Source organism: Oncorhynchus nerka, linkage group LG14, assembly GCF_034236695.1.
Source record: "Oncorhynchus nerka isolate Pitt River linkage group LG14, Oner_Uvic_2.0, whole genome shotgun sequence".
NCBI lineage: Eukaryota > Metazoa > Chordata > Actinopteri > Salmoniformes > Salmonidae > Oncorhynchus > Oncorhynchus nerka.
In genome coordinates this window covers 79,293,741-79,316,589 of record NC_088409.1, presented here as the reverse complement: position 1 = coordinate 79,316,589, position 22,849 = coordinate 79,293,741, and the positions used below count along the sequence as shown (strand labels likewise).

At 46.8% G+C, this 22,849-nt stretch overlaps 1 protein-coding gene across 1 annotated transcript in view; it reads left to right on the top strand.

Moving 5' to 3' along the window:
* Positions 1–22,849, top strand: part of nlk2 (nemo-like kinase, type 2) — a 93,682-nt gene that overhangs the window by 51,900 nt on the left and 18,933 nt on the right. Inside the window, exons 4-7 of the mRNA XM_029681362.2 lie at positions 5,769–5,875; positions 6,034–6,119; positions 7,443–7,652; positions 8,537–8,638. Coding sequence (XP_029537222.1) covers positions 5,769–5,875; positions 6,034–6,119; positions 7,443–7,652; positions 8,537–8,638 — 505 coding nt within the window. The remainder of the gene's footprint in view (positions 1–5,768; positions 5,876–6,033; positions 6,120–7,442; positions 7,653–8,536; positions 8,639–22,849) is intronic.

Here is a 22,849-nt window from a genome sequence, read left to right as displayed (position 1 = left end):
TAGAGGGGGTGTTTTTAATCAGGTAGCATATTAAACGGAATACACTCTTCTATACAAACACACACAGCCAGGCCTGTGCAGCCTGATAATGATTCAACTGCTCCTGACACAGGAAGACGTGATGATTACAGCCTGATAATGATTCAACTGCTCCTGACACAATGTAACGGGTTTTTTCATCCTCCTCTGAGGAGGAGTAGGAGAGATCGGACCAATGTGCAGCGTGGTAAGTGTCCATTTTAGTTTATTAAACTGAATACAAAATAACAAAGTGAATGATACAAACGAAAACCGAAACAGTCCTGAAATGTGAAACAAACATAACAACAGGAAACAATCACCCACAACTCAAAAGTGAAACCAGGCTACCTAAGTATGGTTCTCAATCAGGGACAACGATTGACAGCTGCCTCTGATTGAGAACCATACCAGGCCAAACACAGAAATCCCAAAACAAAGAAAAAGGAACATAGATAACCCACCCAACTCACGCCCTGACCATACTAAAACCAAGACATAACAACAGAACTAAGGTCAGAACGTGACACACAGGAAGATGTGATGATTACAGCCTGATGCACGGCAACAATAAGGGAGGGAGAGACTCTCACAGGCAATTAGATTAAATGTAAATTTGGATTCAGGAAGACGTTGCAGGTGCTTTATGAAATAAATGGATGTGCTTGACTTTTCATCATAAAACAAAATGACTCATCCCAATGCACCGAGCGATATAAACTCAACAAAAAAAGAAATGTCTTCTCACTGTCAACTGCGCTTATTTTCAGCAAACTTAACGTGTAAATATTTACATGAACATAAGATTCAACAACTGAGACAAACTGAACAAGTTCCACAGACGTGACTAACAAATGGAATAATGTGTCCCTGAACAAAGGGGGCAGTCAATATCAAAATTAACAGTCAGTATCTGGTGTGGCCACCAGCTGCATTAAGTACTGCAGTGCATCTCCTCCTCATGGACTGCACCAGATTTGCCAGTTCTTGCTGTGAGATGTTACCCCACTTTTCCACCAAGGCACCTGCAAGTTCCTGGACATTTCTGGGGGGAATGTCCCTAGCCCTCACCCTCCGATCCAACAGGTCCCAGATGTACTCAATGGGATTGAGATCCAGGTTCTTTGCTGGCCATGGCAGAACACTGACATTACTGTCTTGCAGGAAATCATGCACAGAAGGAGCAGTATGGCTGGTGGCATGGTCATGCTGGAGGGTCATGTCAGGATGAGTCTGCAGGAAGGGTACCACATGAGTGAGGAATATGTCTTCCCTGTAACGCACTGAGTAACAACAACAAGCTCAGTCCGATGATGCTGTGACACGCCGCCCCAGACCATCACGGACCCTCCACCTCCAAATCGATCTCTCTCCAAAGTACAGGCCTCGGTGTAACGCTCATTCCTTTGACTATAAACGCAAATCCGACCATCACCCCTGGTGAGACAAAACCGCGACTCGTCAGTGAAGAGCACTTTTTTACCAGTCCTGTCTGGTCCAGTGACGGTGGGTTTGTGCCCATAGGCGATGTTGTTGCTGGTGATGTCTTGTGAGGACCTGCCTTACAACAGGCCTACAAGCCATCAGTCCAGCCTCTCTCAGCCTATTGCGGACAGTCTGGGCACTGATGGAGGGATTGTGCGTTCCTGGTGTAGCTCGGGCAGTTGTTGTCATCCTGTACCTGTCCTGCAGGTGCGAAGTTCGGATGTACCGATCCAGTACTGACATTGCAATTTATTGCCCTGGCCACATCTGCAGTCCTCATGCCTCCTTGCAGCATGTCTAAGGCACGTTCACGCAGATGAGCAGGGACCCTGGGCATCTTTCTTTTGAAGTTTTTCAGAGTCAGTAGAAAGGCCTCTTTAGTGTCCTAAGTTTTCATAACTGTGACCTTAATTGCCTACTGTCATTTAAACAGGGAAAACCACAAGAGGTCTTAAAATGTCTCTTAGGTTTCCCCTTAACTCACCTTGCCAACGTGTGTTTACATTAGTACTTTGCCTCTTGCTCCACATCCTCTCTTCTGTGGGTTAGTCATGCAGGGAGGGGGAGGGTTGGCTCCCTGACATACAGCAGATCCCAGGTGCCTCTCTGCCACTTCCCACTTCTTGGATGTGTTGGTTGGCATAGTAACAGGTAACCAGAGCCCTCTGGGAGTGTGTTCAGCACCAGGTCACATGGTTAAAAGGGGAATGATTGCGCACAGGTGGGCAGGCCAGGGGTGCCATACCCTACACAGATTAACCCAACTAAAGTCCATACACACAATAATACTGGATATGTTGCACACTCCATTCTTATAACAGAAACTGATCCCCACATTCCAAACCATTCCTCTCTTCACACGTTTCTCTGCTCCATCTCCATCACTCCTCTGAATGACTAGAGGTGTCCAGAGCCCCAGTGGCTGGTGTTCTCTCACTCGCTTGCTCGCACACTCACCATCAGGGCATGCCTTTTTACCCGGAGAAAGAGAGAGCCTTGTTATTGTCACCAGAGCAGAGAGAGAGCGTCATCCACCACCGAGCAAGCATGGGACTCAGAGGAAAGAGTGTAGTTTGCATTTCAGTGGAGGAATCAAGCATGCAGATGATTTGCGTGAGGATAATTATACAGTATTAGAGGCAGGACAAAAGTAATCTGTTCCCTGCCTTGTCACTGATACAATTAAGGGACTCCTGGGCTTTGCTGGGTTATTTTCCTGACAATTTGGCAAATTGCAATTGGCAATGAGTTGTTTCATCCATGGATTGTCAGAATACCTATTGCGTGGGATTTTACAACTATTATGGAAAATATATGTTGTCGTTATTAGTCATTGTCACTTTGAGATGACTTGGATGCATAGCGAAATGCAATTTGCTCCCAATTTGGCTTGGCTCTAAATTTAGACCAATGTAACAAAACATGAATTATTAATAAATGTTTAAGGCTAAACAGCGCATGTCTCTCGCTGAAGTAGACATGCACACAGTGCTGTCGGTGAGACGCTGAGTGGTAATTAAGCGTTTCGTTTTATCAAGCAGAAAGGAAGCATCGGGAGCTGTGCCAAGGCCAGATAGTTGGGTCGGCCCCTGGGCCTCATGTTCTCCACTGTGGTGTGTCCGGTTGGCACTTATCTTCTCCATGTGTGAGAGACGCTAGCAGAGGGGATGGGATCGTAGTATGCAAGGGAGAGGCCTTGTGATAGAGGGAGTGTGTGTGTGTGAGGCGAGTGATAAGACAAGGAGGGGTGTCTGGTTAAGGCACATGTATATGTAGTATAGTATATGTATGTACAGTGCATTCAGAAAGTATTCAGTCCCTTGACTTTTTCCACATTTTGTTACGTTACAGCCTTATTCCAAAATCGTATTATCAATCTACACACAATGCCACATAATGACAAAGCAAAAACAGGTTTTTAGAAATATCAGTTATATAAGTATTCAGACCCTTTACTCAGTACTTTGTTGAAGCACGTTTGGCAGCATGCTTCAATGGGAGTTTCTCCCATTCCTCTCTGCGGATCCTCTCAAGCTATGTCAGGTTGGATGGGGAGCGTCGCTGCACATCTATATTCAGGTCTCTCCAGAGATGTTCGATCGGGTTCAAGTCCGGGCTCTGGCTGGGCCAGTCAAGAACATTCAGAGATTTTTCCCTGAAGCCACTCCTGCATTGTCTTGGCTGTGTGCTTAGAGTCGCTGTCCTGTTGGAAGGTGAGCACTCTGGAGCAGGTTTTCATAAAGGATCTCTCTGTACTTTGCTCCGTTCATCTTTCTCTCGATCCTGACTAGTCTCCCAGTCCATGCCACTGAAAAACATCCCCACAGCATGATGCTGCCACCACTATGCTTCACCATAGGGATGGTGCCAGATTTCCTCCAGATGTGACTCTTGACATTCAGGCCAAAGAGTTCAATCTTGGTTTCATCAGACCAGAGAATCTTGTATCTCATGGTATGATAATCCTTTAGGTACCTTTTGGCGAACTCCAAGTAGGCTGTTGTGCCTTTTACCGAGGAGTGGCATACGTCTGGCACTCTACCAGAAAGGACTTATTGGTGGAGTGCTGCAGAAATGGTTGTCCTTCTCCCATCTCCACAGAGGAACTCTGGAGCTCTGTCAAAGTGACTTCCCTGACCAAGGCCCTTCTCCCTTGATTGCTTAGTCTGGCCAGGCGGCCAGCTCTATGAAGAGTCCTGGTGGTTCCAAACTTCCATTTAAGAATGATGGAGGCCACTGTGTTCTTGGGGACCTTCAATGCAGAAATATTTTGGTACCCTTCCCCAGATCTGTGCCTCGACACAATCCTGTCTCGGAGCTCTACAGACAATTCCTTCTACCTCATGACTTGGTTTTTGTTCTGACATGCACTGTTAACTATGGGACCTTTTATATAGACAGGTGTATGCCTTTCCAAATCCTGTCCAATCAATTGAATGTACTGCAAGTGGACTCCAAGTTGTAGAAACATCAAGGATGATCAATGGACACAGGATGCACCTGAGCTCAATTATTGAGTCTCATAAGCAAAGGGTTTGAATACTTATGTAAATACGGTATTTCCATTTTTTATTTTTTATCCATTTTTTACATTTTCTAAAGAACAGTTTTTGCTTTGTTATTATGGGGCATTGTGTGAAGATTGCTGAGGAACATTTTATATTTATCCATTTTAGAAAAAGTCTTTCATAACAATGTGGAAAAAGGGAAGGGCTCTGAATAGTTACCGAATGCACTGAAATTGTGTATGTCTGTAATGTCTATGTTATTGTTTTAAAATGTTTTTTTCTGTCATGTATTTTTCGTTATGTGTCAGACCCCAGGAGGTCTAGCTGTCGCCATTGGCGTCAGCTGACAAAAAGTGGCTGTAAAAGAGTGGGAGTTGTTGAGCAGCTGACATGGGGGGAGGGGGGTCTGCAGGGAGGCGAGGACCCAACGGAGCACAAGGCACCCAGTGTCCTCAGCCTTCTCCAACTGGCTGCGGCTGTGTGTGAGTGTGTTTCAGGCGTGTGCACGAGCGGGTATGTAGCCTCAGCCTTCCTGGTGTGGTGTGTGTGCACGGCCCTTTCTGTTCCTCTTCTGATTTCATGCCACAAGTAGCTTAATTCCATATTTATTGATGGTGTGTGTGTGTGTGTGTGTTTGCGTGCGCTTTTGTTAGAAGTCCCTGCATGAGCTGTGGAGGATCGATGAGGCAGTGTCGCACCCTCGGCTCTAACCATTCTCACTCTCTCACTCACACACACACACACGGCTGGGCTGGGATGCCTGTGTGCTCTGGGAGTTGGCCTGCCTGCTGACAGTGCTAGATGGCAGGATTAAGAGACGTTTCTATGCGCTGTGGTTCAGGTATGCCAAATGTAATGTATTATGTGTCTACCCTGCCAGAATGACTGAGAAGGGAGAGCAAAACAGGGCTGCCTGAATGTCTTTCCCAGGAGAGTGTGAAAGGGGCAGAAAGAAAGGAAATAGAGACCCCACCATAGAGGTCTATTAAAACTCACAGCAGGAGCCCATTGTGACAATGGATCGATACCGTACTGCTGCTACTTGCAGAGGAATTGGAACAACCTCTGTCAGTAACATCCATTTAGGTTGGAAACATTTTATGTAGGTTAGAATGTAACAGAATACACTGAATAGTCTTTCCTCTACCCATTCCCACTTACTTCCATTAACACCTCTTCACTACCTAGCTAGCTCTTCTCTGCAGAATATTTGTGTAGTCTTTGTGGTGTTGTTTTCCTTGACCACTCCTCGTCCAGCTATGTGGTGACAGAACTGATGCAGAGTGACCTCCATAAGATCATCGTGTCACCTCAGCCCCTCAGCTCAGACCACGTCAAAGTGTTTCTCTATCAGATCCTCCGAGGTAAGACCTCTCCGACACGCTCACACACTCCCAGATCACATTGCAAACATTAAAATGTGATATTCACACACATATCAGTTTGAATTGTCATGATAAAAAACGGGGTGGGATCTTCACACAAGGAACTGAATCTTTCCCGGCATGTGTTTTGTCTGTAGGACTGAAGTACCTGCACTCAGCTGGCATCCTACATCGAGACATCAAACCTGGCAACCTCCTGGTCAACAGCAACTGTGTGCTTAAGGTTGATCTACTGTCCTCTACTATCTAACATCTGAATCCTCCTGTGATGACATGTATTACTCAACTGAGATCTACGCTATGATATTTATGAGGTCAACTTGGGGTTGGAATCTGCTCTGTGGAAGTACAGTATCTGAAATACGTACGCACGCACACACACACACACACATTCCTGACTCCTGCTCTCACTTGCTGTCTGGCGCCCTGAGTCTCTGTAGCCTGTGTTACTGGGGGTCTGACGCCCCAGTGGGATTTCTACAATACATGATGCTGGGCTCCTGACACCTAAATATTCATCCTGGGGTCTAGTAATGGAGGCCCTGCCTGGGCTTATTCTACCCTTAGCTCCCCCTCCTCCCTCACAGACAACTGGGAGGGGTGCTAATCCACGGGTGGGGGAGAGAGAGAGAGAGTGAGGAGAGGGTGGAGGACAGTGATTCTCTGGCTGACTCTGGAGAACAGATTGTCTCTAGCAGACATTTACTAATTTAGCTCCTAATTCTAATTTCCCAAAAACCTTCCCTACACATTCTGGGCTATTTTCAGAGAAACCCATCCCTGCCTGCCTCTGTGAGGCTCCCTGCATATGATTGGGTGCTGTCTGCCCATGATATCGCTGTGTTCCTTCTCTACCAAGTCTGCCATTATTTTAGAGAGGCGGTCATTTAATTTCTGATAAATATCCCCTTCCAAAAATCTCCCTCAGCAGCATCAGCTACTCAAGCAGTTTGATTTAGTTGTGTACAAGCTGGTGGGGAGCAATCGTCTGGAGTAATGTGACCCGTAGCAGTGCGACACTAATGTGGCTCCCCAATCCTTCACTTCCTGTCATTCTGACCAGAATGTATATTTAGCTAACAGAGCAACAAAAAGAAATTGAGAGGGGGTCGAGACAGAAGTGTGTTCCTGTAGGGACACCATAGAAGAGGTTGGTAAATCAACTTCAGTGAGTGTTTTCATTGGAAAATATAATAGTGATGTGCCATGCATTTCTGAAAAAGCTGCTCATCCCTTGAAGAGTTTGGGGGGAAAAGAGATGAGGGAACAAAGAAATTCGGAGCAGCTCGTTAGTCCGTTTATGAACAATCCAAGTATTCCTTTCTTTTGTGTCTTTAGACGTATCAGACGATGTTGTCATTCAGTTATGTAACAATTGACTCAGAACAGTCACAGTAACCTTCCAAATAATAAATAGTGTATCTTACAAGAAGCTGCATGCATCTGATCCTTGAGTTAGGTTGGGTTGGGAGGACTAGTCTATTTGTATATTGGTATTGATGGATGTATTAATGTGAACATGTTCTCTGCCTTCATCCCTCTCCAGATCTGTGACTTTGGGCTGGCGCGGGTGGAGGAGCTTGACGAGTCTCGTCACATGACTCAGGAGGTGGTGACCCAGTATTACCGTGCGCCAGAGATCCTCATGGGCAGCCACCATTACTCCAACGCCATCGACATTTGGTCTATAGGATGCATCTTCGCCGAGCTACTGGGCCGACGCATCCTGTTCCAGGCACAAAGCCCCATCCAGCAGGTAACCAATACTGTAAACACTGGGGACATGTTGATCTGACATGGAATACTTGCTGATCTAGTATTCAGTGCAGAGCATTTCTGGGCTTATTTTATAAGAAAAAAAGGTATTCGCTATCCTTAGTTGTGTTAGTCTGTAGACTTCACTGAGCACTTTCAGCTTGAGCAGAGCTTTCAGAGATCAAGTTTGTATTTGAAAACAGAACAGAGTTTCCTTGAATCTTTAGTGTCCGTGTCTCTCCAGACCTTGGGCTCTGGTCCTGCCTCATTTACATCCCTTTCAGAAATGACATGTTGCCTCCCGATTGGCACAGCGGTCTAAGGCACTGTTTTCGCATTGCTAGAGGCGTCACTACAGACCTGGGTTCGATCCCAGGCTGTGTCCCAGCCGACCGCGACCGGGAGACCCATGAGGAGGCGCAAAATTGGCCCAGTGTTGTTCGGGTTAGGGGAGGGTTTGGCCAGGGGGGCATTGCGCTTTAGCGACTTCTTATGGTGGGCCAGGCGGGGTAAAAAAAAACTAAAATACAGATGACATGTTGAGTTAGCTGGGGAGGGATGAATGCAGTTTTATGTCTCAGCACACACTACTCCCTTTCACTTCTGATATCGACACAAATGGCTCATGTCTAAAATGACATGTGTTCACAGATACTGTAGGTTCAAAATACACTGCAAAATTGTATTCTGGAGCAATACGTCAGTACACAAAATACACAAAAATACATACAGTACAGCTCCCTGGAGTCATTTACTTAGCCTGCCTCTCTCAACTACTTTGCCTTTACTCCATATGTGCCATAGCGTGTGTTTGTGTGAGTGCGTTCATGCATGCATGTCTCAAGCACAGTAACATATGCTGAATGGTGTTCTTCTGTGTTGAAGCTGGATCTGATCACGGACCTGCTGGGAACTCCCTCTCTGGAGGCCATGAGGACGGCGTGTGAGGGGGCCAGGGCCCACATCCTCAGAGGACCACACAAACAGGTAGGGACACACATGAGCGGTGTATGTTTTCTGGAGCAGGACAGCAGATGAGTCTCCTGAGCAAGGTTTTCAGAAGTCCTACAAATTACAGGAGTCAGTGATGAATGGTCCTCTTGGACAGAAAGATGGTGTTTTGTTCCACCTCTTTGTTTCATTGACTTTTGTATTGACTAGTTATTTAAAGAACATAGGTTTCACACCTTACTGAGAAAAGATCCAGCTGTTTGTGTGTGTGTTAGGGCTGACCCCAATTAGTCGACTGGTCGATTGTTTGGTTGATACATTTACATTTAAGTCATTTAGCAGACACTCTTATCCAGAGCGACTTACAATAGGCTGTTGTTCGACCAATATTTTGTTAGTCGAGCAGTAGCAACTGTATATGTATGCATGCATGTATGTACAGTTGAAGTCGGAAGTTTTACATACACCTTAGCCAAATGCATTTAAACTCAGTTTTTCACAATTTCTGACATTTAATCCTAGTAAAAATTCCCTGTCTTAGGGCAGTTAGGATCACCACTTTATTTTAAGAATGTGAAATGTCAGAATAATAGTGAAGTAATTATTTATTTCAGCTTTTATTTCTTTCATCACATTCCAAGTGGGTCAGAAGTTTACAAAACACTGAATTAGTATTTGGTAGCATTGGCCCATTCCTCCTGACAGAGCTGGTGTAACTGAGTCAGGTTTGTAGGCCTCCTTGCTCGCACACGCTTTGTCAGTTCTGCCCAGACATTTTCTATAGGATTGAGGTCAGGGCTTTGTGATGGCCACTCCAATACCTTGACTTTGTTGTCCTTAAGCCATTTTGCCACAACTTTGGAAGTATGCTTGGGGTCATTGTCCATTTGGAAGACCCATTTGCGACCAAGCTTTAATTTCCTGACTAATGTCTTGAGATGCTGCTTCAATATATCCACCTAATTTTCCATCCTCTATTTTGTAAAGTGCATCGGTCCCTCTTGCAGCAAAGCACCCCCACAACATGATGCTGCCACCCCCAAACATAACAAGGATCATTTTGGCCAAACAGCTCTTTTTGTTTCATTCATGCTGTTGTTCTGGGATTGATTTGCACTTTTCGCACCAAAGTACGTTCATCTCTAGGAGACAACGCGTCTCCTTTCTGAGCGGTATGACGGCTGCGTGGTCCCATGGTGTATATACTTGCGTACTATTGTTTGTACAGATGAACGAGGTACCTTTAGGCGTTTGGAAATTGCTCCCAAGGATGAACCAGACTTGCGGAGGTCTACAATTTTTTTTCTGAAGTCTTGGCTGATTTCTTTTGATTTCCCCATGATGTCAAACAAATAGGCACTGAGTTTGAAGGTAGGCCTTGAAATACATCCACAGGTACACCTCCAATTGACTCAAATGATGTCAATTAGCCTATCAGAATCTTCTAAAGCTATGACATAATTTTCTGGAATTTTCCAAGCTGTTTAAAGGCACAGTCAACTTAGTGTATGTAAACGTCTGACCCACTGGAATTGTGATCCAATGAATTATAAGATAAATAATCTGTCTGTAAACAATTGTGGAAAAATGACTTGTCATGCACAAAGTAGATGTGCTAACCGACTTGCCAAAACTATAGTTTGTTGACAAGAAATGTGTGCAGTGGTTGAAAAACGAGTTTTAATGACTCCAACCTAAGTATTTGTAAACTTCCAACTTCAACTATGTATGTGTGTGTATATATTTTTGTATGTGTGTGTGTGTGTATACAGTGGGCAAAAAAGTATTTAGTCAGCCACCAATTGTGCAAGTTCTCCCACTTAAAAAGATGAGAGAGGCCTGTAATTTTCATCATAGGTACACTTCAACTATGACAGGCAAAATGAGAGGAAAAAATTTCAGAAAATCACATTGTAAGATTTTTTATGAATTTATTTGCAATTATGGTGGAAAATAAGTATTTGGTCACCTACAAACAAGCAAGATTTCTGGCTCTCACAGACCTGTAACTTCTTCTTTAAGAAGCTCCTCTGTCCTCTACTCGTTACCTGTATTAATGGCACCTGTTTGAACTTATCAGTATAAAAGACACCTGTCCACAACCTCAAACAGTCACACTCCAAACTCCACTATGACCAAGACCAAAGAGCTGTCAAAGGACACCAGAAACAAAATTGTAGACCTGCACCAGGCTGGGAAGACTGAATCTGCAATAGGTAAGCAGCTTGGTTTGAAGAAATCAACTGTGGGAGCAATTATTTGGAAATGGAAGACATACAAGACCACTGATAATCTCCCTTGATCTGGGGCTCCATGCAAGATCTCACCCCGTGGGGTCAAAATCACAAGAACGGTGAGCAAAAATCCCAGAACCACATGGGGGGACCGAGTGAATGATCTGCAGAGAGCTGGGACCAACGTAACAAAGCCTACCATCAGTAACAGACATCGCCGCCAGGGACTCAAATCCTGCAGTGCCAGACGTGTCCCCCCGATTATGATTTTTCAACACCGATACCAATTTTTTTACATTTATTTGTAATAATGACAATTACAACAATACTGAATGAACACTTATTTTAACTTAATACAATACATCAATAAAATCGATTTAGCCTCAAATAAATAATGAAACATCTTCAATTTGGTTTAAATAATGCAAAAACAAAGTGTTGGAGAAGAAAGTAAAAGTGCAATATGTGCCATGTAAGAAAGCTAATGTTTAAGTTCCTTGCTCAGAACATATGAAAGCTGGTGGTTCCTTTTTGAATTTTTTGAATTTTACCCCCTTTTTCTCCCCAATTTCGTGGTATCTTATCTTGTCTCGTCGCTACAACTGCCGCACGGGCTTGGGAGAGACTAAGGTTGAAAGTCATGCGTCCTCCGATACACAACCCAACCAAGCCGCACTGCTTCTTAACACAGCGCGCATCCAACCCGGAAGCCAGCCGCACCAATGTGTCAGAGGAAACACCCTGCACCTGGCAACCTTGGTTAGCGTGCACTGCGCCCGGCCCGCCACAGGAGTCGCTGGTGCGCGATGAGACAAGGATATCCCTACCGTCCAAACCCTCCCTAACCCGGACGACGCTATGCCAATTGTGTGCCGCCCCACGGACCTCCCGGTCGCGGCCGGTTATGACAGAGCCTGGGCGCGAACCCAGAGTCTCTGGTGGCACAGCTGGCGCTGCAGTACAGCGCCCTTAACCACTGCGCGCTGGTGGTTCCTTTTAACATGAGTCTTCAATTTTCCCAGGTAAGAAGTTTTAGGTTGTAGTTATTATAGGAATTATTGGACTATTTGTCTCTATACCATTTGTATTTCATTAACCTTTGACTTTTGGATGTTCTTATAGGCACTTTAGTATTGCCAATGTAACAGTATAGCTTCCGTCCCTCTCCTCGCTCCTACCTGGGCTCGAACCAGGAACACATCGACAACAGCCACCCTCGAAGCAGCAATACCCATGCAGAGGAAGGGGAACAGCTACTCCAAGTCTCAGAGCGAGTGACGTTTGAAACGCTATTAGCGCGCACCCCGCTAACTAGCTAGCCATTTCACTTCAGTTACACCAGCCTAATCTCTGGAGTTGATAGGCTTGAAGTCATAAACAGCTCAATGCTTGAAGCACAGCGAAGAGCTGCTGGCAAAAGGCACGGAAGTGCTGTTTGAATGAATGCTTACGAGCCTGCTGGTGCCTACCACCGCTCAGTCAGGCTGCTCTATCAAATCATAGACTTAATTATAACATAATAACACACAGAAATATGAGCCTTAGGTCATTAATATGGTCGAATCCGTAAACTATCATCTCGAAAACAAGACGTTTATTCTTTCAGTGAAATACGGAACCGTTCCATATTTTGTCTAACAGGTGGCATCCATAAGTCTAAATATTCCTGTTACATTGCACAACCTTCAATGTTATGTCATAATTACGTAGAATTCTGGCAAATTAGGCAGCCCAAACTATTGCATATACACTGACTCTGTGTGTAATGAACGCAAGAGAAGTGACACAATTTCACCTGGTAAATTTTGCCTGCTAAACCGTCCAACGATTGTGCTTTTTTTCCGCAAATGCGCTTTTGTTAAATCATCCCCCAGCGTTGCATCGATTATATGCAACACAGGACACGCTAGATAAACAAGTAATATCATCAACCATGTGTAGTTATAACTAGTGATTATGATTGATTGATTGTTTTTTATAAGATAAGTTTAATGCTAGCTAGCAACTTACCTTGGCTTCTACTGCATTCGCGTAACAGGCAGGCTCCTCGTGGAGTACAATGAGAGGCAGGTGGTTGTAGCGTTGGACTAGTTAACTGTAAGGTTGCAAGATTGGATCCCCCGAGCTGACAAGGTAAAAATCTGTCGTTCTGCCCCTGAACAAGGCAATTAACCCACAGTTCCTAGGCCGTCATTGAAAATAAGAATGTGTTCTTAACTGACTTGCCTAGTTAAATAAAAGGTATAAAAATATAAAAAGTATAAAATCGGCGCCCAAAAATACAGATTTCCGATTGTTATGAAAACTTGAAATCGGCCCTAATTAATCGGCCATTCCGATTAATCGGTCGACCTCTAGTATTGACTGACCTTCATGTCTTAAAGTAATGATGCTTATTTGAGCTGTTCTTGCCATAATATGGACTTGGTCTTTTACCAAATAAGGCTATCTTCTGTATACCAACCCTACCTTATCACAACACAACTTATGGGCTCAAATGCATTAAGAAGGAAAGAAATTCCACAAATTAACTTTTAACAAGGCACACCTTTTAATTAAATTAATGCATTCCAGGTAGGACTACCTCATAGCTACCTCTGTCATCAAAGCAAAGCGTGGCTACTTTGAAGAATCTAAAATCTATTTTGATATTGATGTTGGTTACTACATAATTCCATGTGTTATTTCATAGTTTTGATGTCCACTATTAATTATTCTACAATGTAGAAAATAGTCCAAATTAAGAAAAACATTTGAATGAATAGGTGTGTCCACACTTTTGGCTGGTACTGTATATATTTGTGCCCCTCTCAGGAACGAATCCATTGTGGAAACCTCGACTAAAAGTCCATTTGATATAATATTCTGTATGAGGATCAGGAGCTCAGGGGCTCCCGAGTGGCGCAGCAGTCTAAGGCACTGCAGGCTGTGTCACAACCGGTCGCGACCGGGAGACCCATAGGGCGGTGCACAATTGACCCAGCATCGTCCGGGTTAGGGGAGGGTTTGGCTGGGGGGGGGCTCATCGCGCTCTAGCGACTTCATGTGACGGGCCGGGCACCTGCAGGCTGACTCTGGTTGTCAGTTGAACAGTGTTTCCTCAGTCACATTGGTGTGGCTGGCTTCCGGGTTAAGCGGGCGGGTTTTCAGAAGCGCGGTTAGGCTGGACGCATGATTCGACCTTCGCCTCGGCCGACCCCGTTGGGGAGTTGCAGAAATGAGATAAGATCGCAATTGGATATCACGAAATTGGGGAGAAAAAGGGGGCAAAATACACAAAAAATAATAATAACGATTAAAAGAGGAACACTAGCTCAAACAGTAGAACATTTGAGGTGTCTGTACTCAGCTATGGTGAGCTCGGGCCCAAGTCGAGCACTGCTTCTTATCCCTTTCGCAAGTAGCCTACAGCTGTGTCTGTCCCAAGCTCACTGGGGCGGGAAACTCTGAGGAACCTGAATATTTTGTCCAATGCTACAAGTTCGCTAGCGCAAGCTTCTGACTGGACCCAAGTTAATAGTTGATACAATGATTCAAGTTCATTGCAGACAAGCCAAGCTTAGCCAGTGTGATTTATAGGATATTTATTTTTATCAGGATATTTTCTACCTGCAGGCTGCAGTTTTTATTTGTTGGCTTTATGTAGACTATTTTTACATAGTTGGCAATGGGAATAGAAGTTACTTTTTTTTACATGACAATGATTTTGAGATATGAAGACATTATAAATAAATGAAACTGTTCCACGAAAATCTGCATATGAAAACCATAACGGGCACGCAGATCAGTAGAAATTGTGAAATAAATTGACATTCCACATGAGAAAGGTTGCCGACTCCCCATGTAGCCTATTACCGGCAACTTCAGGAGAGCAATGGCAGAATCCAGCAGGAGCGGGAGGAGAATGGTTGGGTCAGGTAAATTTTTTCCCCCTCTGGTTATCTAGATATCGGGCTCTCTCTTGTGTCTTATTTCAACAGTCAGCTTAAAGTATCAGACAAGCTCAATGCGTATATAGTTGATTTGATTAAAACACATACGTTTAAACATTTCGACCAATCAATTGTTTGAAAGAACTGATTACTTTCGGTCACCAAGATTTGTCTTGTCAGAGACAGCCCTGGTGTGTGTGAGTGTGATCCTACAGTCCTCTGGAGCTCATGTCTTCATTACTAAGGCTTGACAGATTTGTGTAAGTGGGTCGGGTCTCTGTGAAAGGAATGACATAGCCAGTAACCAGCCAATGGTTGATTGGTATTGGGTGTGTGTTCTGTGCGTCTTCCATGTCTGATTTGGGCAGATGGTATCTTGCAGGGAACAGGAAGTACAGAGCAAGCACTGTGGCTTTGCCCCCTGCCTCCCATCGGCCCACACGCCAGGCCACTCTTATACCTCCTTGCCATCTCCCTACCCCGTGTCGTGTGTGTGTGTGTGTGTGTGTGTGTACATGCACACGGCCACCACCCACCCCCACCATCACTGTAAGCAAACGCTGACATTTGGATGACCTTGTCACTCGACGCTCCCTCCCATGTGTGTGTCTCCTGCAGGCAATGCGTGGAGCAGGATGTTTTAATCATTTCTATCGACTGACGTTTAGATTACAGACCTGGGGCCGGTAGGGACAGCATAGGGAGAGGAGGGAGGGGTAGGGGAGTGATGGGGGATGTGGGTGGGGTCCGAGCCAAAAGGGATCATGTTTCCTGCCACCAGTGCATTCCCAGGACACATTGTGCCATCTTGCGGTTGAAGTTGGAGGGAGGGGGGCTTGACGGTAGTCTGAAAAAGTGTACGACGCTCACAGAAATGCAGTGGTAGGAAATATATTAACATCTGGGGTTAATCTTACACGCCCAACAACCATGCTGGTCCTCTACTTGCAGGGTGGCTGTACATCTGAACCCCCTCTTCCTGATTCTCACAATTCTATATGTATTGCGATTCGATACTGTGTATTTATTATGATTTGATGTTGCAAAAATATTGCTCACCATATGTCTGCTGCAGAGTGACGAGAGAGTCATGAAAACAAATTGGCTCTCTATTTAAAAGAATATGGAGAACAAGCTTTGAGTTTTGGTGGAGGTACAGCAAACTACCACAAAAATAATATTGTGATATTGTCAAAACAATATGATACAGTATAACATCAAAAATAATATCCTGTAATGTAACTGGATTTCCCCCCCCATTACTACCAACCATGCTCTACCTGCAGGGTGGCTGTTCAGTGGCTGATTTGCATCTTTCTGTGGATGATTATTCACAAGTTGACCTCATTCAGTACATAACATCTCTGTAAAAGCCCTGGTTTTAGCTGTTCCTTCAGGTGCAAGTTCAACGCTTACAAGAGGCAGCCAGAGGTCAACACACTCTTGGAGTTTTTGTGGAGAGTTTGGGGAGCTACGTATTCACGTAAGAGGACAGGCTCTTTGTGAAGATAAGAGAGGTGGAGAGAATGAAGCATCACAGAGAGCCCCTGCCCTCTTCTCATCCCCCCCGTTATTTTTCCCTCTGGAGGAAGTGAAGGACCTGCGAGAGGAGGATGAGAGGGCAGAGGAGAGGGTGAGAGGTTGACCAAGGAGCTTTGAAGAGGGAAGAAGGGGTTCCTTTTTACGCAATGGGGGTCTGGGGTTTTGGAGCTTGGGAGGGAAGGCTGGGGGAAAGAGAGAAGTGAAACATGGCAGGAGGAGGAGCTAGTGCCACGTCATTACATCTGTTTGTTCTCCCAGACAGCGAGAACGTCCACAGAGAAGTACAGGCACTCGGGCTGCTTCTCACTAACCTAATGTAGATTCCTCTCCTCTTCTTCTCACTAACCTAATGTAGATTCCTCTCCTCTTCTTCTCACTAACTTAATGTTGTCAGCGATTGGGTGCAGAGATGTAGCGGAGTTTTGAGGTTTTGAGCAACACAACGGAGTTTACTCAAAAAGTCAAGCAAAAATTCCAAATAGGAACAAACATACACACTAACACATGCAAGAACCACTAAAGACAACAATCACGGACAGAACAGAAACGTATACCAGAGTGTTAAATAAGGAACATGATATTGGAATTGAAACCAGGTGTGTGTAATACAGACAAAACAAAACGAAACTGAAACATGGATCGGTGGTGACTAGAAAGCCGGTGACGTCGACCGCCGAACACCACCCGAACAAGGAGAGGGGCCGACTTCTGCGGAAGTCGTGACAGTACCCCGCGCGCCGACACCGGCCTTGGTACGACCCGGAGGACAGGACGCAGGGCGATCCGGGTGGAGACGGTGAAACTCCTGGAGCAATGAAGGATCTAGGATGTCCTCCGCCGGTACCCAGCATCTCTCCTCCGGGCCGTACCCCTCCCACTCCACGAGGTACTGAAGGCCCCTTGCCCGACGCCTTGAGTCCATGATGGCTCGTACGGTATACGCCGGGACACCATCGATGTCCAGAGGGGGTTTAGGAACCTCCCGCGCCTCAGAGTGCTGGAGCGGACCAGCCACCACCGGCCTGAGGAGAGACACATGGAACGAGGGGTTAATGTGATAATCAGGGGGAGTTGTAACCTATAACAAACCTTGTTCAGTCTCCTCAGGACTTTAAATGGCCCCACAAACCGCGGACCCAGCTTCCGGCAGGGAAGGTGAAGGGGCAGGTTTCAGGTCGAGAGCCAGACACGATCCCCCGGTGCATACACCGGGGCCTCATTGCGGTGGCGGTCGGAAATCGCCTTTTGCCTCCTGACGGCCCATTGTAGCCACACATGGGCAGCGTTCCATGTCTCCTCTGAGTGCCGAAACCATTCATCCACCGCAGGAGCCTCAATCTGGCTCTGATACCATGGTGCCAGGACCGGCTGATAACCCAGCACACACTGAAACGGTGATAGGTTGGTAGAGGAGTGGCGGAGGGAGTTTTGGACCATTTCCGCCCAGGGGATATAAACCGCCTACTCCCCCGGCCGGTCCTGGCAATAGGACCGCAGAAACCTATCCACATCCAGGTTGACTCTTTCCACCTGCCCGTTACACTCGGGGTGGAAACCTGAGGTAAGGCTGACCGAGACCCCCAGGCATTCCATAAACGCCCTCCAGACTCTAGACGTAAATTGGGGACCCCGATCAGAAACTATATCCTCAGGCACCCCGTAGTGCCGGAATACGTGGGTGAACAGGGCCTCCGCAGTTTGTAGAGCCATAGGGAGACCGGGCAAATGAAGGAGACGGCAGGACTTAGAAAACGGATCCACCACGACCAGGATCGTGGTGTTACCCCACGACGGGGGAGGATCCGTCACGAAATCCACCGATAGGTGTGACCACGGTCATTGTGGAACAGGAAGGGGTTGTAATTTCCCTCTGGGTAGATGTCTAGGTGCCTTGCACTGTGCGCATACCAAACAGGGGGAAACATAAACACTCACGTCCTTAGCTAAAGTCAGCCACCAGTACTTCCCAGCAAGGCAGCGCACCGTCCGACCGATGCCAGGATGACCAGAGGAGGGTGACGTGAGCCCAACAGATCAAACGATCGCGGACATCAAACGGAACGTACAGACGCCCAGCTCGACACTCAGGGGGGGGTGGGCTCTGCACGTGACGCCCGCTCGATGTCCACGTCCACCTCCCATACCACCGGTGCCACCAGGCGATAAGCTGGAATTATGGGAGTGGGATCCGTGGACCGCTCCTCTGTATCATACAGCCGGGACAGTGCGTCTGCCTTAACGTTTATGGGAAACTGGTTTGTAGGAAAGGGTGAAAACAAAACGGGTGAAAAACATGGCCCACCTTGCCTGACGAGGGTTCAGTCTCATCGCTGCTCGAATGTACTGGTCAGTCCAAATGAGAAAAGGGTGTCTAGCTCCCTCAAGCCAATGTCTCCACGCTTTCAGAGCCTTGACAACAGCCAACAACTCCGGTCCCCCACATCATAGTTTTGATCCGCCGGGCTGAGCTTCTTCGAAAAGAATGCACAGGGGCGTAGCTTTAGTGGCGTACACGAGCGCTGAGACAGCACAGCCCCTATCCCTGCCTCGGACGCGTTCACCTCAACTATGAACGCTAAGGAGGGATCAGGATGAGCCAGCACGGGAGCTGAGGTAAACAGAGCCTTCAGGTGACCAAAAGCCCTGTCCACCCCAGCTGTCCACTGCAGTCGCACCGGTCCCCCCTTCAGCAGTGAGGTAATGGGAGCCGCTACCTGACCAAAACCCCGGATAAATCTCTGATAGTAGTTGGCAAACCCCCAAAAACGCTGCACCTCCTTTACCGTGGTGGGAGTCGGCCAATTACGCACGGCTGATATGCGTCATTCTCCATCTATACCCCTGACGCTGAAAAGCGGTACCCTAGGAAGGAGACGGACTGTTGGAAGAACAGACATTTCTCAGCCTTGACGTACAGGTCATGTTCCAACAGTCGACCAAGCACCCTGCGTACCAGGGACACATGCTCGGCGCGTGTAGCGGAGTATATTAGAATGTCATCTACAAAGGATTGGAAGACTGATGGAGCATTTAAATGGCCCCACAAACCGCCGACCCAGCGGTCCAGACGTCCGCGGGAGGCCATCAGGTTATCCAGCCGGATAGACAAGTCCACCAGCTGGTCCAGGTTGAGAGTGGTGTCCCTGCAGGCTAGGGTGGTAATTGAGTCGCCTTGTTTTTACAGAAGGCGAGTGCCAAATTGGCATATTCGGGGGGAATGTCCATGGTGGAAACCTGGTTTGGACTTTCCACCGTAGTGGCACCTAAGGAAACACCTACACACCTCCCTGAACACTGACAGGACCATCCCTTGAGAGCCCTCTGTTGCCACGTAATAATAGGATCATGAGAGGCCAACCAGGGAAGACCCAACACAACAGGAAACGCAGGAGAGTCGATCAGGAAGAGACTAATTCTCTCCTCGTGACACCCCTGCGTTCTCACATTAATGGGCGCTGTGACCTCCCCAATTAGCCCCGACCCCAAAGGACGACTATCTAAGGCATGTACAGGGAAGGGCACATCAACAGGAACAATAGAGATCCCTAATCTATGTGCTAAGGAACGGTCAATAAAGTTCCCAGCTGCGCCTGAATCTACTAGCGCCTTATGCTGGGAATGTGGGGAGAACTCAGGAAATTCTATAGGTAACCACATGTGTGCAACAGAGGGCTCTGGGTGAGTTGTGTGCCTACTCACCTGGGATGACCCACCAGTGCTCTGCCTGCTACCTCGACTTCCTGGAGAACCACCCCAGCACCGACCAGCAGTGTGCCCTCTGCGGCCATAGCTGGTACAGGGAATGGTCCCCCCTCTGGTCCCCCTCATAGCAGCCCCTCCCAACTCCATCGGTGTTGGATCCAAGGTGCTGGGAAATGGAACGGGCAGACCCCGATCCAGACGTCCGCGGGAGGCCAACAGGTTATCCAGACGGATAGACAAGTCCACCAGCTGGTCCAGGTTGAGAGTGGTGTCCCTGCAGGCTAGCTCCCTACGAACGTCCTCTCGTAAACTACACCTGTAGTGGTCGATCAGGGCCCGCTCATTCCATCCTGCACCAGCTGCCAGAGTTCTGAAGTCCAGTGCGAACTCTTGAGCGCTCCTCATCCCCTGTCTCAGATGAAACAATCACCCTCCCGCCGCTCTCCCTTCAGGTGGATGATCAAAAACTGCCCGGAAGCGGCGGGAAAAGTCCTCGTAGTCATCCAGAGTCGGTCCTTCCCTTCCCCAGATGGCGTTGGCCCACTCCAGGGCTTTTCCAGTCAGGCAGGAGATGGGGGCGCTCACTCTCTCGCGTCCCGAAGGGGCCGGCTGAACAGCTGCCAGGTAGAGCTCCAGCTGGAGTAGGAACCCCTGGCACCCGGCAGCTGTTCCGTCATACGCTCCCGGGAGCGAGAGCTGAATCCCACTGGGTCCTGACGACGGAGGGGTGGACATCGGTGTAGGTTGAGGTGCGGGTGGAGGTGATGTATTATTGACAGGAAAGCCTCCTCTCTCCCATCTGTCCATAGTTTGCAGTACGCGATCTATGGCTGTCCATAGACTGTGTAACATGGTCGTGTGCTGCTGGACACGCTCCTCTACTGGGAGAGAAGGGCTGGCTGCACCTGCTGACTCCATTTGAACGGTCCGTGATTCTGTCAACGATTGGGTGCAGAGATGTAGCGGAGTCAGGCACAGGACACAGGTTTTTAGCAACACAGCGGAGTTTACTCAAAAAGTCAAACAAAAATTCCAAATAGGAACATACATACACACAAACACATACAACAACCACTAAAGACACCAACAATCACGGACAGAACAGAAATGTATGCCAGAGGGTTAAATAAGGAACATGATATGGGAATTGAAACCAGGTGTGTGTAATACAGACAAAACAAAACTGAAACATGGATCGGTGGGGACTAGAAAGCCGGTGACGTCGACCGCCGAACACCACCCGAACAAGGAGAGTGTTCGGCGGAAGTCGTGACAAATGTAGATTTCTCTCCTTCTCACTAACGTAATGTAGAACTAACCTAATGTAGAACTAACCTAATGTAGATTTCTCTCCTTCTCACTAACCTAATGTAGATTTCTCTCCTTCTCACTAACCTAATGTAGAACTAACCTAATGTAGATTTCTCTCCTCTCCTTCTCACTAACCTAATGTAGAACTAAACTAATGTAGATTCCTCTCCTCTCCTTCCCACTAACCTAATGTAGATTTCTCTCCTACTCACTAACCTAATGTAGACTCCTCTCATCTCCTTCCCACTAACCTAATGTAGATTTCTCTCCTTCTCACTAGCCTAATGTAGAACTAACCTAATGTAGATTCCTCTCCTCTCCTTCCCACTAACCTAATGTAGAACTAACCTAATATAGATTCATCTCCTCTTCTTCTTACTAACCGAATGTAGATTTATCTCCTCTCCTTCTCACTAATCTAATGGAGCTCCCTCTCCTCTCGTGTCCTAGCTGCTTCGCACTACTGTAATGGCGCTTCCTCTCCTTCTCACTACTCTAATGGAGCTTCCTCTCCTTCTCACTACTCTAATGGAGCTTCCTCTCCTTCTCACTACTCTAATGGCGCTTCCTCTCCTTCTCACTACTCTAATGAAGCTTCCTCTCCTTCTCACTACTCTAATGGAGCTTCCTCTCCTTCTCACTACTCTAATGGAGCTTCCTCTCCTTCTCACTACTCTAATGGAGCTTCCTCTCCTTCTCACTACTCTAATGGAGCTTCCTCTCCTTCTCACTACTCTAATGGAGCTTCCTCTCCTTCTCACTACTCTAATGGAGCTTCCTCTCCTTCTCACTACTCTAATGGAGCTTCCTCTCCTTCTCACTACTCTAATGGAGCTTCCTCTCCTTCTCACTACTCTAATGAAGCTTCCTCTCCTTCTCACTACTCTAATGGAGCTTCTCTCCTTCTCACTACTCTAATGGAGCTTCCTCTCCTTCTCACTACTCTAATGGAGCTTCCTCTCCTTCTCACTACTCTAATGGAGCTTCCTCTCCTTCTCACTACTCTAATGGAGCTTCCTCTCCTTCTCACTACTCTAATGGAGCTTCCTCTTCTCACTACTCTAATGGAGCTTCCTCTCCTTCTCACTACTCTAATGAAGCTTCCTCTCCTTCTCACTACTCTAATGGAGCTTCCTCTCCTTCTCACTACTCTAATGGAGCTTCCTCTCCTTCTCACTACTCTAATGGAGCTTCCTCTCCTTCTCACTACTCTAATGGAGCTTCCTCTCCTCATTACTCTAATGGAGCTTCCTCTCCTTCTCACTACTCTAATGGAGCTTCCTGTCCTCACCTGCTCTCTTTCATCTGTACTGGTGTGAGAGAACAGGACGGGCAAGCGCAAATTCCAGGTAGTCATCCACCATATCACTTCACCCCTACTCTGTTTTCAGAGCAAGCTGTAGATGAGGGAGAGAGGAGACGAGAAGAGGACACCGCTTTAGAGTCTTGGGATGCACCCTGAGTCATCCAGAAAAGGACTGCAATAACTGTTCCAGTCATATGAGATGTATAGAGAACTTGAATTC